Raw genomic sequence first — 15,611 nt, forward strand, 5'->3', positions numbered from 1 at the left:
TTATTGCCTAGAAGACATTTCATATGTGTGCTATGGAAACTGTATGCCAAAAGAGGATTTGTTATGAAAAGTGATGGAACTGGAGATTAATGGAAAGAGATTCTTAGACTGCTGCCTGAATGAAAGTTGGCAAGAGAACCTTCACCATATATCCCATGCTGTTGTTTTTAGTTGAAAGCAGTTGTGGTATTTGGGGGTGGGGGGGCATCAACAGGTATAAGATACCTGCCTATTTTTTCCTGCAGAAATGAGGAGATGGGGTTCGAGGCAATCTGCCATTCAGGAACTGACCAGACCTGCTTAGCTTCAGAAAAGTGCCTATATTGCCATGTGTCCCCAATTCTACAATAAAACTATATCCTCTTAAAGGAACTGGAGGTTCAGACATTTGGTATTCATAATACTGTTGAGCGGCTATAGGCTAAACCAATTGAAATGGCAGCCCAGTGACATTTATAGGCTTAGTTAACCAGGTTTCCTATTTGCTTCCTTTAAAAGGAACTCATTCTGATCATGATAGTGACAAATTGTATGGATTCCAGAACAATAATCTTAGAAGTCACACAGCAGACTGGGTTTCTTTGTTTTTAAAGTAAAAGAATAAAAAGGAGCCACAGGCGGCTGCAATCTTCAGTGAAGATACAGCAAGGGGAGGGAATGCTTCACCCTTTGCCCTCCAGTCCCCATTCAAAATTGCCTCTCCTGTGATGAAAAGAGGTATCTATGTCCTTTCACCATAGGTGGCAAAGCTGCTGAGGAAGGATGAATCTTGAGCAGAGGGAGAAAAGATTAAGCAGACCCCGCCTTGCCAGTCCTTTGCTCGAACACGAAGTCTCCATGGTTGATATATCTATAGCTATATCCATTCTGTCTACCTATCTGAGAGAAAGTGACTGTTACGCAAGTCTGTGGTATAATGTCTAGTTTGATCCTTATTTGGAAGACTGTGAATGTGGACAGGAGTGCTGTGAGCGTCCACAGAGATGGAGGCACGGCATTGTCATTCACATGGTGTGGACGAAAACAGTAATGCTGCCTTGTATAGAGTAGCTGGATAAAACAGCTGTAGAGTCAAGAGAGCAGGGAGACAGACGATCATACTCTGTGGCCAGGCCGGCAAGGAATAACAAGCAACTTGTATCTTGAAACCTACATTGTTTTATCCCCACAATTTTCTCTCCCTGTCACCACTTTTGCCTATCTTTCGGACATCACTGTGGGTCACCAACTATATGCATAGCAAGAACGAGAGCGATGGAAATGTATTTGGCTGCATGATTGCCAAGGTCACCTTCCCGCCTTGGTAATTTTCCTTGATGGGAAACAAGATTCATTTTTAACAGCTCTTCATTTTCACAGTGACACTGCCCTCCTGCTAGTGTGAGACTGGGGAGAAGTGGGGGAGGCCTGGCCCTTTGTTCCTCCGCCCAGTGCTGACAGTTTAATTAAACCCCATTTGAGGCAGGGTCAGCAAGGTCAGGTGCTCTCCAGCAAAATATCAACTAAGCACCATTTTCAGGCACCGAGGCTACTTAATGAGATACTCTCCAGAGGACAAAGAGCATAGGTTTAAGGACACCTTTGGTAAATCACCACCTCTCAGCCTAACCCATCTCACAGGTTTCCTGCGGGGACAAAATACCGTAGACCTATATATGCCATCTTAAAGGGAATGAGGGACCTAAATCAAAACAACTACACCACACATAAACCATGAAGATAGTCAGTGATGCAACAGCAGTTAGGAAAGAGCAACTTCAGGAGAGGCAGCCATGATAGCCTGAGGCATGGAAAACGACAAGTCTTTATACTGCTATAGAACTCTCTAGCAGTGTCCACACAACAGTTTAAAGTGGATTTGATGCACCCCAAGTGTCCATATCTTTTGTGTCATCCATACAACGTTGCTCTTATTCAAGTAGTAGTCCATACTCTCCCCACCCCACTTAATTTGGATTTTCCTAAGGAGAGAAATCCAACATAAAATTGCATGTTACCCAACTGTGAATGTATGGAAGCACATTGTGTGGGTAGGGTGTTTTCCGTCACCTATCATCACACCCCCTGTTGGTGAGTCACTCCTTTGTAGGCTGTTGGTGGGGCTGGTCAGGACACACACATAATTACTTTGTATTCTTTAACCTACTATTTTGTACCCATGATACCTGTGTGCATGCCCACAATGGACCTCAGCTTTCCAGAACCCAGAGAGGGTGGGTTACTGGTGGGGCCAGGTCAGGCTGAACATACACATGCATACAAAACAAAACAAAACAAAACAAAACAAAACAAAACAGTAACCCAGTATTTTGGGCAAGTCTGGTATGTTGGAAAACCTGTATCTCAAAAAAAAAAAAAAAAGTATAGATGAAAACACATAAACAAATGCCTTCATGCATTCCCACAATGGACCTCAGGTTTTCAGAACTTAGGGAGGGTAGGGAAATACTAATTGAGGGGAGGGAACGGCAACATGGGGTAAATACACCTCATCAAGCGCAGTCCACTAGCGCTGATGGGAACAGAGTTCAATTCAAAGCATTCATGCGTATGCGTAGATGAATGTACACAAAAGTTCACATGGAAAAATCTGTGCAACCCACATGGGCATTAGCACTCTGCTGTATGCACAGCCTTTGTTGTTCAGTTAAGATGAAATATACCTTGTAGAAAGAATGCCCAAAGAGACATGTCCATATCCAAATCCACACATGCAGAATTCTGAGTTCAAATGCAGGTTACTGATCAACATTAGCAGGTACCCTTCCTTGGAGCTGATGACTTGAGTCCTGCCTCAGGTCGATTCCCCCAAACACCATCTTCTCTCCACACTGTGCTTTTCCCACTGAAACTTTTCCTTTAATCTAAACATACCACTGTCTTGCCCATTAGCTGACACAGCCTGCTCCCCCACAGTGGTACAGCCTTATACAGGGTGAGTCCTTTAAAAGAGGCCCTGTGGATACAGAGTACACATGTTCCACGGGGCCTCTTTTAAAAGACATACCCTGTATATGCCCCCTTGGAAGGAAGTCCCATTGAGTTCTGGTAAGTGGGTACTTGACTGAAGTCTTAGTCCTTTTACACAAAGGTCCATGAGGTGGAGAGAGAGAAATTCCCCACTGCCACAACACGCCCTCTCAACCTGCCTACCTAGCCACAGCTAACAATCACAATTACAGGCCAAAGGCTTAGAGTAGACTTCAACTAATGGGAGCCACATACCTAGGACCAGTGCTTTTTTTCTTTAAAAAATATGTTTAGGGGTACTCTCATTTTCCTACTCATATTGAGTATCCTACTCATATTGAGGCCAAACTTAGATTCACAAAATGTTTAGGGGTATGTGTTCCCCTGCATCCCCCCCAGAAAAAAGCATTTCCTAGGACTGATATTTTTTTTTAAAATGTCATTTGCAAAAGTGATCATTAGGATTACATTACAAATCTCGACAGGTTTTGAACTATCATGATTTCTCCTGTGAAATGTAATTTTGTATAGATGCTGGGAATTCTTCGTCTCCCATCAAAGAACATCCCGAAGGTTTCTTGAGGGAAACTGTTACAGCCAAACCAGCTTGTTTGTCACTTAATAATAGCCTTGAGAAACATTCATAACTGAAAAGGGGGGCATCCTTTGTATTCAAAGAGACTGTGAGGAATAAAGGGCCATCCTCTAAAACGAGACTCGTAAAGGGCATGGGAGGACAGCTGGCTTGTAGGGTGACACCACTTCCAGCTGTGCGACCAAGATTTCCCATGCAAGGCATGGTAACCGCAGTTTAAGGCTGTCATTCCTGCTAGTGCTCAGAGTTGATTTAAATGCACCAGACTCGGTTTCACCCTAACCGAATTCATCATCGTCATGGTGGGAAAATACTATTTGTGTTATAGGAGAAAACAATAAACTGCAGAGGGCATTTTATGACTAGTACAGGATATTAAGGCTGGAATGATCCATAGGAGAGGAGACAGGAGTAAACATCAGAGGAGAACTCCATACACAACTCACTGAAAGTCAGAACACAAGGAGTCACCCCAGGCTTTGAGTCTGGCAGCACATTGGGGTCAGTCTTATCCTCCTCATATTATAAATGTGAGTTGGGGGACAGTAGTGTTTCAAACTTGGAATATTGTAGTGGCCTGCTTAACATCACCCAATATATTCATAGTTGGGTTGTGTGCTAAACTAATGAATTTCTGGGCTTACTGCTCATTTTCTTTACCACGGTCTATGTAGGACGTTGCTTTTCTCCCTGCCCAGCTCTAATATGTTGGACAGTTTGTCCTTATGACCATCCCAATTCTAAGGAGAATTTCCACACCAACAGCAAATACTTGCAGAAACATTCAGTTAAAGGCATGGATACTCTCCATGTAGTCAGGAGAAGTCAATATAGAAGTTCCAATCACTGTACATAGTTGTTCTCTGTAAAAGAACAACACAAAGCTTAAAATGTGACAAGGAACTAAAGGTGATGTGGGAAATGGTCAGAAACTGTGAAGACCCAGATCTTCTAAGACTAGGATCCCTCCCCAACCATCCACTCCCCCTTGCCTCTGTCTAGCTGTTTTACCTCTTGGCCAACGAAGGAAGGAAATATGAGGGAGTCTCCTAAACATTCCTCCCTCCCACATCCATCTTCTGTTGATGAGATTTGGGTTTACAAGGATGGCATTAAAGAGAGAGCCGATTAAGGGAGGGGCACAATTCTGCTCTACAATAATTATCTGAATTGTTTTATTTCTAATGCAAAAGCCAGAGGTGACCTTGATGCAGCATTAGTTCCAGCCAGCATATACTTGTGTGCCATTTCCACACACATCTATGACCCAAGATCTATAGCAACGTCTGTAGCTTAATTTTAAAGAGGTGCCATTACCAGACTGTGGGCATGCTGTTGCACAGCATACACATTTGGTTTCTCTGACTGGTTCAGCCTATGTCCTGAAAGTTGGAAGACGAGGTGTGATAGTTGTGGGGAAGCTACTCTGTGCCCAGCCAGCGAACTGGGCCGTGTTTCTCCACAGGCCACTGCCTACAGCATCCCTGGCATCCTTCTTTCCAAAGTGACTCACTCACAAAGTCACTCACTCAAGTTCAGCGACTGAACTTAAATATCCCACAGCACCTAAGACACAGGGCCCAGCTAAATATACATCAGCTAATGCACTGGTGTTGCCACCAGGCCTGAAATGCCCAAAGGCAAATAATGCACCACACATGAAGACACACATACTCAAAGCCCTTTCTACATTTGAACATATATCATCATTAATCTCTCAAGACTGGATGTTTTTCCATCTGCGGTACTTGAGGGTCGATTACAAAAGATCCCACCCGAGAAATGCCTTTGCCCCTGTGGAGATCATAGCACCGAAACAGCGGCAGAGGTCCTCCTGTCTTGTACTCTCTACAAAGACCTCAGGAATGAGATCATCACTCCACTCATACTAACCATCCCAGGGCGCTCAACCACTGCCACAATGTCCTTTCTTCTATCAGATCAAAATGAGCAGATAACAGCAAAGGTTGCTAGGTTCATAGCAGGGGCAATCAGAATAAGGGCCACTAACTGACAGTTGATTTAATCATAGAATCATAGAGTTGGAAGAGACCCCAAGGGCCATCGAGTCCAACCCCCTGCCAAGCAGGAAACACCATCAGAGCACTCCTGACATATGGTTGTCAAGCCTCTGCTTAAAGACCTTCAAAGTAGGAGACTCCACCACACTCCTTGGCAGCAAATTCCACTGTCGAACAGCTCTTACTGTCAGGAAGTTCTTCCTAATGTTTAGGTGGAATCTTCTTTCTTGTAGTTTGGATCCATTTAGGACTTTAAATTGTGCTCTTATATCAAATTTCCGTTTCTGCGTATACTGTAATGTTTTACTGTTGCTATGGCCATTGGCTAATGCGAATAAAGTTTTATCTTACCTATCATCAATCTCATTTGGGGATCTAGTTGGACTGTTTATATTAATGTTTAAAGCAGGACTGACGACTTATTATTTTTTGCTAATGTGAGCTAATGGTGTTGGTTTTTCTTTTTCTATTTGCATTTTTTTAAAAGAGAGATGGGGACATAATTACAAGTCTGTTCTATGACATCCTTAATATCTGAGACTGAAGCATATACAAGGATGTCCTAATTTTTTTAACAACTCGCCTCAGATCGGTAAGATTTTGTATTCCAGAGATACCTGAAACACAATAAATACAGTGGTGCCCTGCAAGACGAATGCCTCGCAAGACGAAAAACCCGCTAGACGAAAGGGTTTTCCATTTTTCGATGCGCTTCGCAAGACGAATTTCCCTATGGGCTTGCTTCGCAAGACGAAAACGTCTTGCAAGTCTTGCGATTTTTTTTGCTCCCCCCTTTTTCTAAGCCGCTAATAGCCTTTTAGCCGTTAAGCCGCTAAGCCTTTAATAGCCGCTAAACCGCTAATAGCGCTAATCCGCTAAGCCGCTAATAGGGTTGCTTCGCAAGACGAAAAAACCGCTAGACGAAGAGACTCGCGGAACGGATTATTTTCGTCTTGCGAGGCACCACTGTACGGAAGAAATACAACAACCAAGGGAGTCCTTCCAGGGGAGGGAGCATCATGGCCAAATGAACGAAGGTTCTCAAAGAGCTATGAATACCCGAAACACCTAAAGAAAAGTACCCATATTTCTGAAAGACACACTTCTGGCAGCCTCAGTTCTTGTACACCACTTCCTAGTGTGTGTCTTTTTGGAAAATTATCAGACTGTGGAATATGAATGTTGAGTTCTACAGTTGTTCCATGGCAGCAAACGTTACAAAGTCCTCCAATACTGAATTTGAGTGGCCCTGTGCCAATGACTATGAAAGGATAATGCTTCTTCCTACCAACAAATCAAAGGTTACAGCGTACCCAAGGGAAACTTAGGTATGTGGAAGCTCATGATACTTAACATTTGTCCCCCCCAACAGGGACAAAATCCCCCCCCCCCAAGTTGTATATGCAATTCTCAGCTTATTTGATCACTTGCATTCCTTCATTCTAGACCAAGGGCTTATGCGTGCACATCATTTTTTAAAAACTCAGAACCAGGCAGACATGGCTGGCCCACCCCAAGAATAAGGGAGGGAATCCTCTACCTCCCCCGTCACCATTTCCTTGACACAGGGCACCATAGCCACCATCTCTTCTATTTCATCCCAAGTTTTTCAGAGCTTTGTAAATTAATACAAGAACACTGAACCTGGCTAGGTAGCAGATAGGCAGCTTCTGCAGAGATTTTAACAACAGTGTAACATGTTGCCACCTATCTGCCCCCATCAGTAGTTTAGCCACCACAGACGAGGCCCAAGGGTAGCCCCACGTACAGCATATTTAGTAATTCAGACTTGAGGTTACCAACATATGAACTACAGAAGTCAGCTGTCCCTGACCAGGAATGGCCATAGCTGGTGAACCAGATGAAGCTGGTAGAAGGCACTCCTAGCCAGAGAGGACACTTGAGCCTCTAGGGACAAAGATACATCCAGGGGTACCAAAAGAGCCTCCATCTTCTCAGGATTCAAACACAATTCATTAGCCCTCCTGCAGGTCCACCACTGCATCCAGACACTGGCCCAGAGCTTGCACAGCCTCATATCTGATTCAGATGTCACCAAGAAATAGGGTTGTGTGCCACTGCCTTTCTCCGAAATGCCTTATGATATAATATAATGAAATAATATAAATATTGTGTGTATCTGCTGCATCTAACATAAGGTTGAAAATTAATCACATCCAGGCCAGATCAGGTAGGGAAGAAGTAGCTTTGCACTGCAGGGCTTAATCCATCCAGAACTTCATAGTTAGCGTGACACCCTGGTTTTATGTGTGGGTTTGTGAGTGTGCACTTGTGTGCACATATGCTCTGGAGCCCCTCAGGCAAACTCACAAATGTCTACATTTTTATTTATGGAAATTTGCATCCAACTAAGCCATTCTCAGAGTTGATCCACTGAAATCAATGCGCGTGCCTTAGTCAAGGACAATGATTTCAATGGGTCTGTTCTGAGTATGACTTGGAGATACATCGTTCTGGGAGGGGGCGATACACAGTTGTGGGGGCGCACTGTCCAACAACAGTGAATAACTGTTTAACAGCTTGAAGAAGCAAAGTCGACAGTCAATGGCAATGAGCTAGATCAAGCCATCAGCTGCCATGGTAACGGCTGCCTCAGAAACCGTGCCTTTTAGGGGGCTTGGCACAGGCCTATCCCCTCTCTTGTCCTTTTATAATCACATATAAAACAGAGGAAACCATCTCCTTGGTACTTCCTTTCACACTCATTCCTAAGGTCTTGCATCTGGATGAGAAGCATGTCCCGGAGAGCAGTGGGAAATATCTGCACATGCCTCCTGTCCTTGTTCTTGGGATTGGAGCCCCAAACAAACCAGGCCAAGCTGACATTCCTCAGGAATCAACCTGGCACTCCTTAAAATGTTGGGAGAGGGAAGGGGAGCAAACACTTATTCTCTGAAACCTCTTCTTCTCTTACATACACGGCTGTGCTCTTTTTCTAGTCACAGAATGCCACCCACTGGCTGAGGATACTGTGCTATGATCATGTGGGCTTCTTCAACTGGGCTTTTTACCTCTTCCCAATATAATTCCAGGCACTCTGCAGAGTCTGGTTTGCATGGGTAAAAATGCAATGACAACATTACTGTGTTAGGTCTAATAGCTTGTCTTCCTTAGCTCTGACGGGGTCCATTTCAGACACTTGATCGGAAGAATATGGCTTTAGACATCTGTACCCTGCCACATATTCATAGCCTTCAGCAAGGAACAATGTAAGTAAGCATTTGAAGCTAATACATGTTGATTTTCTGATCTTCATGAGTTTTTAATCTCTCTAAGAAACTCATATGTCATTAGAAAGGCAATTCGTAAGTGAAGGATACAAAATGAAGATAAAAATTAACTACTCTCTGATGCACTGCAGCCCATCCCTTCCCCTTATAAATGGCGCCTTCTCAATGTTATCACACTCCAACTTCCACCAGCCCCAGCCAGTGTAGCCAATAGTCAGGAATGATGGGAGCTGTAGGTCAGAAATATCTGCAAGGCTTCACATTGGCTACCTCTGACACAGTAAGGACCCTCATTCTCTGTGTGGGTAAGGAGAATGTATACCAACATATAATTTTTACAAGAACACTTGTGATGATTTAAAATCTTTTAATTGTGGTTGTATGAACTTCTGTTCTTAAATGAGATCTGAAAGTCCTTCCACCAGCCTCTAGAAATTGGTCTTTAAAAATCAGGCAAGCCTGGATAAGTGAAGATGTGGAAGGGAAATAAGACAGGAAAAATGAAATGACTCATGGTTATCCGCCAACCTCTACAAAAGCTAAAAAACAAAAAGTATTCCAAGCCAAAAACTCAGCTTAAGTAATTCATTTGTTTCTACTAGTAGCTCTCCTATTGCAAGCTGTCATCTCTGCTAATGCTTCTACCTTCTGTGTTTGTGCCCACACACAAATACACACACACACACACACACACACACACACACACACACACACACACACACACTTTAACAATGCAATTGGCTTTTTCTGACTCAAAAGCTTTGCCAGAAGCCCTTTTTGAATCCCTCCAACATGTGATAATGAGCCTTGGCAGGTGCCCACCCCCTATGATTTTGATAATGTTTTGTTAGCAGCTGCCGGTGCACAGAGAAGAAAACATGTTACGCAAGTCATTGTTACTTTTGTATTTATAGAAGCCATAAAGAAATACATAATTATAAACACGTTTTATGGGCAACTGCATATTTCAAATTATTAGCACGAGCTTTTAAGGAGGCTGGTCTACAAAGGAAATGTTATTTTATACTTCCTTTTATTAGTTATTTTACATGAACATTTTATCAATAATCTTTATTTTTAAAAGACACAGTTGTTCATTTTCTGTCTTTCCTAGCTCTTGGTAATTAGCAAGGGAGGATAGAAGTGATTATATATTGTCTGTTCAACTAGGGAGACAAAATGTTTAGATTCACAATCAACTCAGCAAAGCAAAAATCTAAAGAGTCCTCTTGCATCACTCATCACAGCCCTTTTTTGTAGAGTATACAGGTATACATAGATACAAATGGATGCTTAATGGTACCTATGCAATTTGGGGGTAGAAACCTCTGACTTCTGCATGTCTGGAATGAAGTCCACTGTATACAAAGGGAACAGTCACATCCGCTTGCCCACCCACTTTTTGCCTCTGGCCCTGTCCAGCACCAGCAAGCAGCCCCTGTTGAACATGGCACTCAAGCTGAAAAATATCCCCCACCTCTGTTTTACAGGAAGGCTTTCTAGATAAATGATCAATGATCAACTTCCATATCTCTGCTGCTATTCTATGTAGGCATTCAGCAGGATTCAGTCCACCTAAAATCTGCAGTTCATGGTGGATTGTGGTCATTTGTGTGCAACACATGACCTTTGAAATGTCCAATACACATAATGTCCTCAGCTTCCAAGTGATATGTATGGAGATCTCAAGAACCCACTGGTCTCTCCATACCCAGGTGGCAATAATACCAGGCTGTGTACACACAACATTTTATTCTAGAATCAATGGAGACTGAGTACTTGTTTCTTCTATGTAGTTCGCATGCAATCTAGAGCTATTGCGTATTCCACCTTCCTTAAAAAACATTGCTTGAGAAGCTGGTTTAATTCAGAGGGGACTGGGACCTCATTGCAGATTGTTTCCATTTGAAATGCAGTGTGTCCATTTGAAGAGAAATGTAAGCAGACCCATGAATGGGGGAATGTATCAACACCTGCCCAATAACACTGTGGGTGGGTGTATACCAAGGCTGCAGTCACCACTTCCTACTTAATTTACCTGGGGCATGTGCAGGAAGGAAAAGGCATAGATAACCTAATCAAGGTGAGGGTTTTCAAATGTGGACCGAGTAACCACACACCTCTTGAGAATGGCAGGTTCTAGAATCAAAGACTGAAAGCAGCATGTTGATGATGAGGATGAATGATTCTGGACTGAGAAAAACTACATTTTTGTTCTACGAACCGGTCAGGGTGCATGCAGCCTCAATTTGTACCATGCCTTAAAACTCTTGTGACCTGGATCTCAACATGTGGCAGTTGTGGACTGGACAAAGGTGACCCACTTCTCATTCTACACATTCAGGGCACACCACAGATCCACACCTTGATGTTCTGGTAGCCCCATCAGCCAATTCCAGTACACAGCAATTGGTGCACCACACCAAAAACCGTTTTCTTGCTGCTTTCCCATTCAAGATAGAAAAAACAAAAGCAATATGAAAGATATTTCTAGGTACTTACAACCGAGACAATGCTTGGTTATTCTGGAATAGGAGCTCTGGCAAAGTGTGCAGCTGGTTCCGATTCAGACGTCTAGGAAAACAGAGGGGAAGGAAGTTTCATAAGCATTCACAGACTCCCATCATCCCTGATCACTGGTCATGGTAGCCTGGGTTGATGGGAGTTGGGAGTCCACAGGTTCTGCACCTTATTATATGTCCTACAACAATAGCAGCTGGGCTTAAAGGTCACTTGGTACTGTTGCTGCCACTAGTAGTCTTTGTGCCCCAATGATCTCACAGCTTAACTAGAATACCTCCCTAAAACCTTTGCCGATATTTTTCAGCCAACTATTCCATTTGCTTCAGCACACCCTTACAGATTAAGAACATAAAAATACTTGTGATAAAAGGTACAAGTGTGTATTTTCAAGAGAAAAGAGGGGTACAAATTTTGTCAAAGGTACGTAGGAATGAACAGGTAAACTATACAGATGTGTCAAAATGAAAAAGGTCCAGTAGCACCTTAGAGACCAACTAAGTTTGTTCTGAGTATAAGCTTTCGTGTGCATGCACACTTCAGATGCACGCGAAAGCTTATACCCAGAACAAACTTAATTGCTCTCTAAGGAGCTAGTGGACATTATTATTATTATTATTTCGACTGTGTCAGACCAACACAGCTACCTATCTGTATACAGATGTGTGCAGTTTTAGCGGGGGGTTTTAAATTCAGATTGCAAACTACATGTGTTTTAAAATATAATTTAGTATTGTTTTTAAGGAAGGGGGAGAACAAAGAATCTGAATGGGCAACTAATACAAAGGTAGTATAGGACCAAGTATCAAGACACAACTAGATAGAGATCCAATTGTGGTGTTTGCAGATTTGTACAGGACATGGATAATGGTCAGAGTGTGGCCACAGATTAATGAAAAGGCAATGCAGCCTAAACTTCCAATAATAAATTACCCATGATGCTTTATGGATGAAGATTGGGGTTTCTGTATGATATTTCTATACTGATGAAAGTCCATTTAGCCTGGCATTTGCCAATTAAAGGGGTAGCATGTTCTGCACAATGCTAGGCATGCCAGTCTCATCCAGGACTGCACTGGAACAACTCCTTCCCCCTGGCAGTGGCAGGACAAGGGAAGGATATATTCAGAGACAATAGAAGCACGTTTTGCAGGTGACAATTTACAGCTGTTGTGTGGAAAAGAGGCAGACACAGCTTGGGTTGATTTGAACACTGCCCCTCGTTGAACGCACACTGCTGAGAATTATTTTAGATTTGAAAGAAATGGTGAACAGACTGGGAAGCATCTGGGTGTAAATGCCAGCCAGGCTGTTCAGGGCTGGGTGTAAAAACACTTAGTGTTCACACCATCTGCCTGTGTCAGCAGGAGGGTGGGGGTGGAGAAGCACTGGTTCTTGGTTTAGGTACTGCAGCTGACTGCTTTTGAGCTGTTCTTTCCACCCCTGGCCCAGTCCCACCTCTGAACTTCCTAGGACCAGGAAACCCACCAAGTGCATGATCCTAGGCCTGTGAATGGCCTACATGGAGGGGAGAGAGAAAACAGGGTTTCTGCTGGGAAATCTCTACATGCCCCCCCACCGCGTGCCCCCCCCACATCTTTTCCCTCTGTGTGTATACTTCCCCCACCCCCAGCTTCTGTAGTTTGATCAGTTCCCTGAGACACTCACAGTCGCTCCAGCTCTTTCATGTCGTCGAACACCCCTCGCTCCACCACGCTGATCTGGTTTTCCATCAGCTGCCTGAAAAAGGAATAAGAGCATCAGAGCTGGGATAGCAGAAGGGAAAAACAAGAGGAAGAGGACAAAGGGAGCCCAGCATCCTAGCAGATGGGAGTTCCTCTTTGTTGGGCTGACTGTGCATAGGATAGGGAAGGGTGTGTGAGTGTTTGTTGAAGGCAAGTTACTGTACAAAGGCATAAATTTGCCCCCTTGGCTCCTGGCCCTGCCCACTACTACTGGCATGTGGCCCTCAGAAGGTTGCCCAGAAAGAAATGCAGTCCTTGGGATGGAAAAGGTCCCCCACCTCTGAATTAAAGGGAACACATGCACACACACACACACACACACACACACACACACACACCCCAGCCCCACTTGGCTTCAGTAATAACAGGGGTGGAGACATGAGGATAATATCACTTTGGAGGCAGCAGAGAGAGGCCACTCACAGAACTCGCAGCTGCTTCAGCCCAGCAAAGTCATTTTTGTGGATGCGGGTGATATTGTTCCCATTCAGCTCCCTGTGAAGTGAAGGACAGAAACACTATAAGTTAGGAAGTAGACACATGGTGCTAGGCTTCAGCCAGGACCAGTTAAAACACATTCAGCTGCCTGAGGCAGAGGACAAAATGGCGCCTGCCCACTGCCATGCAATGTAGAGGCTATGACTGGACTAGCAGTAGAATCTTATTCCAAGACTCGTGATGGGACAGTATGCTCAAATGCACCTGAGGACAGCAACCTAGCTTAGAGGCTGCAGGGCAGGTTATGTGCGCAATGAGGAGCTCTCTCCTCCACTCACTACCTCCACCTGAGGTGGTCGCCGCACTTTACCTAATGGTAGGACCAGCCCAGTGCCAGATCCGTAGTCCCTAACGCAAGAGTGCTAGCCTCATATGTACTATTTCCACTCAAGCAAAACAGAGTTCACCTGTCCTGGACACCTTACTATGCTTTCCACATAGCTAGCACCATATTTCACAAGAGTTCATCTATTGAGCAGCAGGGGGTTGTGAGCCTTTCGCATACGCACATACAGGTACGCATAGATAGGCAGACAGGCAGGACCCACCTTATTCTTCTGACTGTAAATTATTTTAACTAATTTTAATCCTGTATGTTATAGCGCTGTAACCCATGCTGGAATCTTGTGGTGAAGGGCAGGTAAGAAGTGAAATGAATGGAATAAAAAAACAAAATAGCAGCTTTTTCACAAACTTGAGATGGGTATGAATTCTGACATTTCAACAGCATCTCTTTTCCCTGCCTGCTTCACTGCAGAAAACATGGGGGGTGTATATATTCCTCCTCAATCCTTTGCCTCTTCACTGGTATGAAAAACTAGCTCCATGACCGGCAGTTGTAGTGCATTGATGCCCCCTCTCTGACCTTCAGGTCTCTGTGCTACAGCTATTCAGTTTCAAGTTTCGTTCTACAATTACTGAGGATGAGAAACAAACTACTCCCCCCCTTTCCTCCCCCCTTTTTTAATTGAAACCCCCAAATCAGAACCAAAAGTAGCCAGTGGGAGGACTGGTAAGGTTCACCGACAGAAGAGAGGAAAGGAAAAACCTGACTGGTTTGAGCAGGAGTGAAAACCAGAGCCTTGATAGACCAGGGAGAGATTTTAGATGGGATCTGGGATATACAAAGAGTCTGTGTTGAGACAGCGTTAAATATGTGAAACTTTAGGTATGTAATGTAGAGTGTGGAAGTGATGGCTATATGGTATGTATTTAGGGTTCTGGGTGTTCAAAGATATATTTTCTAGCCCAGTGTGGTGGCAAAGGAGACTGACACACAGGGAACCACTAATTACTTGCCATGGCTGGAGGAAGTGCCTTTGTGTGCAATGCCAACTCTCTGTCCTTCCAACTGTGATGAATGTGGAGTTTTGGATGCGTCAGAGCAAACATACACAGCACCAGCTTTTCTTCCCACTCTCAGCTTCAACCCACTGCCTACTGATAGGAGGGTCCTGGGACAATTTCTTTGCAATTCCACCTCAGCCAGACTGTTCCACAAACGGATAATTTGTATGCTTGGCTTGCGTAGGGTCAAGACTATGGATATGGCTTCGCCCATGAAACAAGCAAGCATCATCCCTCGGAGAGACCTCATTGTCCAGCTGAAACGGCAGCTAATTGCATCCATTCGATCACAAAGATTGCTAGCCTCCTTTCATTATGAGACTGCTTGGTGCGGGTGGAACGGGGAAGCACGTTTCCAAGACACCAGGAAGGACCACCCTGAATGGATGGGGTGAACAAGCATTGCTCCCTGCCCTTTTGTGTCAGGCTGAAACCTACACCCATTCCTGCTGCAATTATGCAAGCTACAATGACAAACATGCATGGCATAATAAGAACCTGAGGCAGCTAAAAGGCTAATCGCATACCCACCAATACATAGTGGCTCCAATCCGGGACACCATCTTCCAGGAGTGCACTTCTGAGCAAGTCACATGACCCACATGACATCACCCCCCCAAAAAAAACACTTTTTCCAGGCACGGCACCCCAAAATGCACATTTT

General features: G+C 44.1%; 1 protein-coding gene across 1 annotated transcript in view; it reads right to left on the reverse strand.

The window, feature by feature from the left end:
• SLIT1 (slit guidance ligand 1) overlaps positions 1-15,611 on the reverse strand; it is a 125,839-nt gene that overhangs the window by 86,772 nt on the left and 23,456 nt on the right. Inside the window, exons 2-4 of the mRNA XM_083505775.1 lie at positions 13,526-13,597; positions 13,026-13,097; positions 11,340-11,411 (exon numbers count right to left, since the gene is read on the reverse strand). Coding sequence (XP_083361901.1) covers positions 11,340-11,411; positions 13,026-13,097; positions 13,526-13,597 — 216 coding nt within the window. The remainder of the gene's footprint in view (positions 1-11,339; positions 11,412-13,025; positions 13,098-13,525; positions 13,598-15,611) is intronic.

This window comes from Podarcis liolepis, assembly GCF_965112155.1.
Source record: "Podarcis liolepis genome assembly, chromosome: 5".
Taxonomy (NCBI): Eukaryota; Metazoa; Chordata; class Lepidosauria; order Squamata; family Lacertidae; genus Podarcis; species Podarcis liolepis.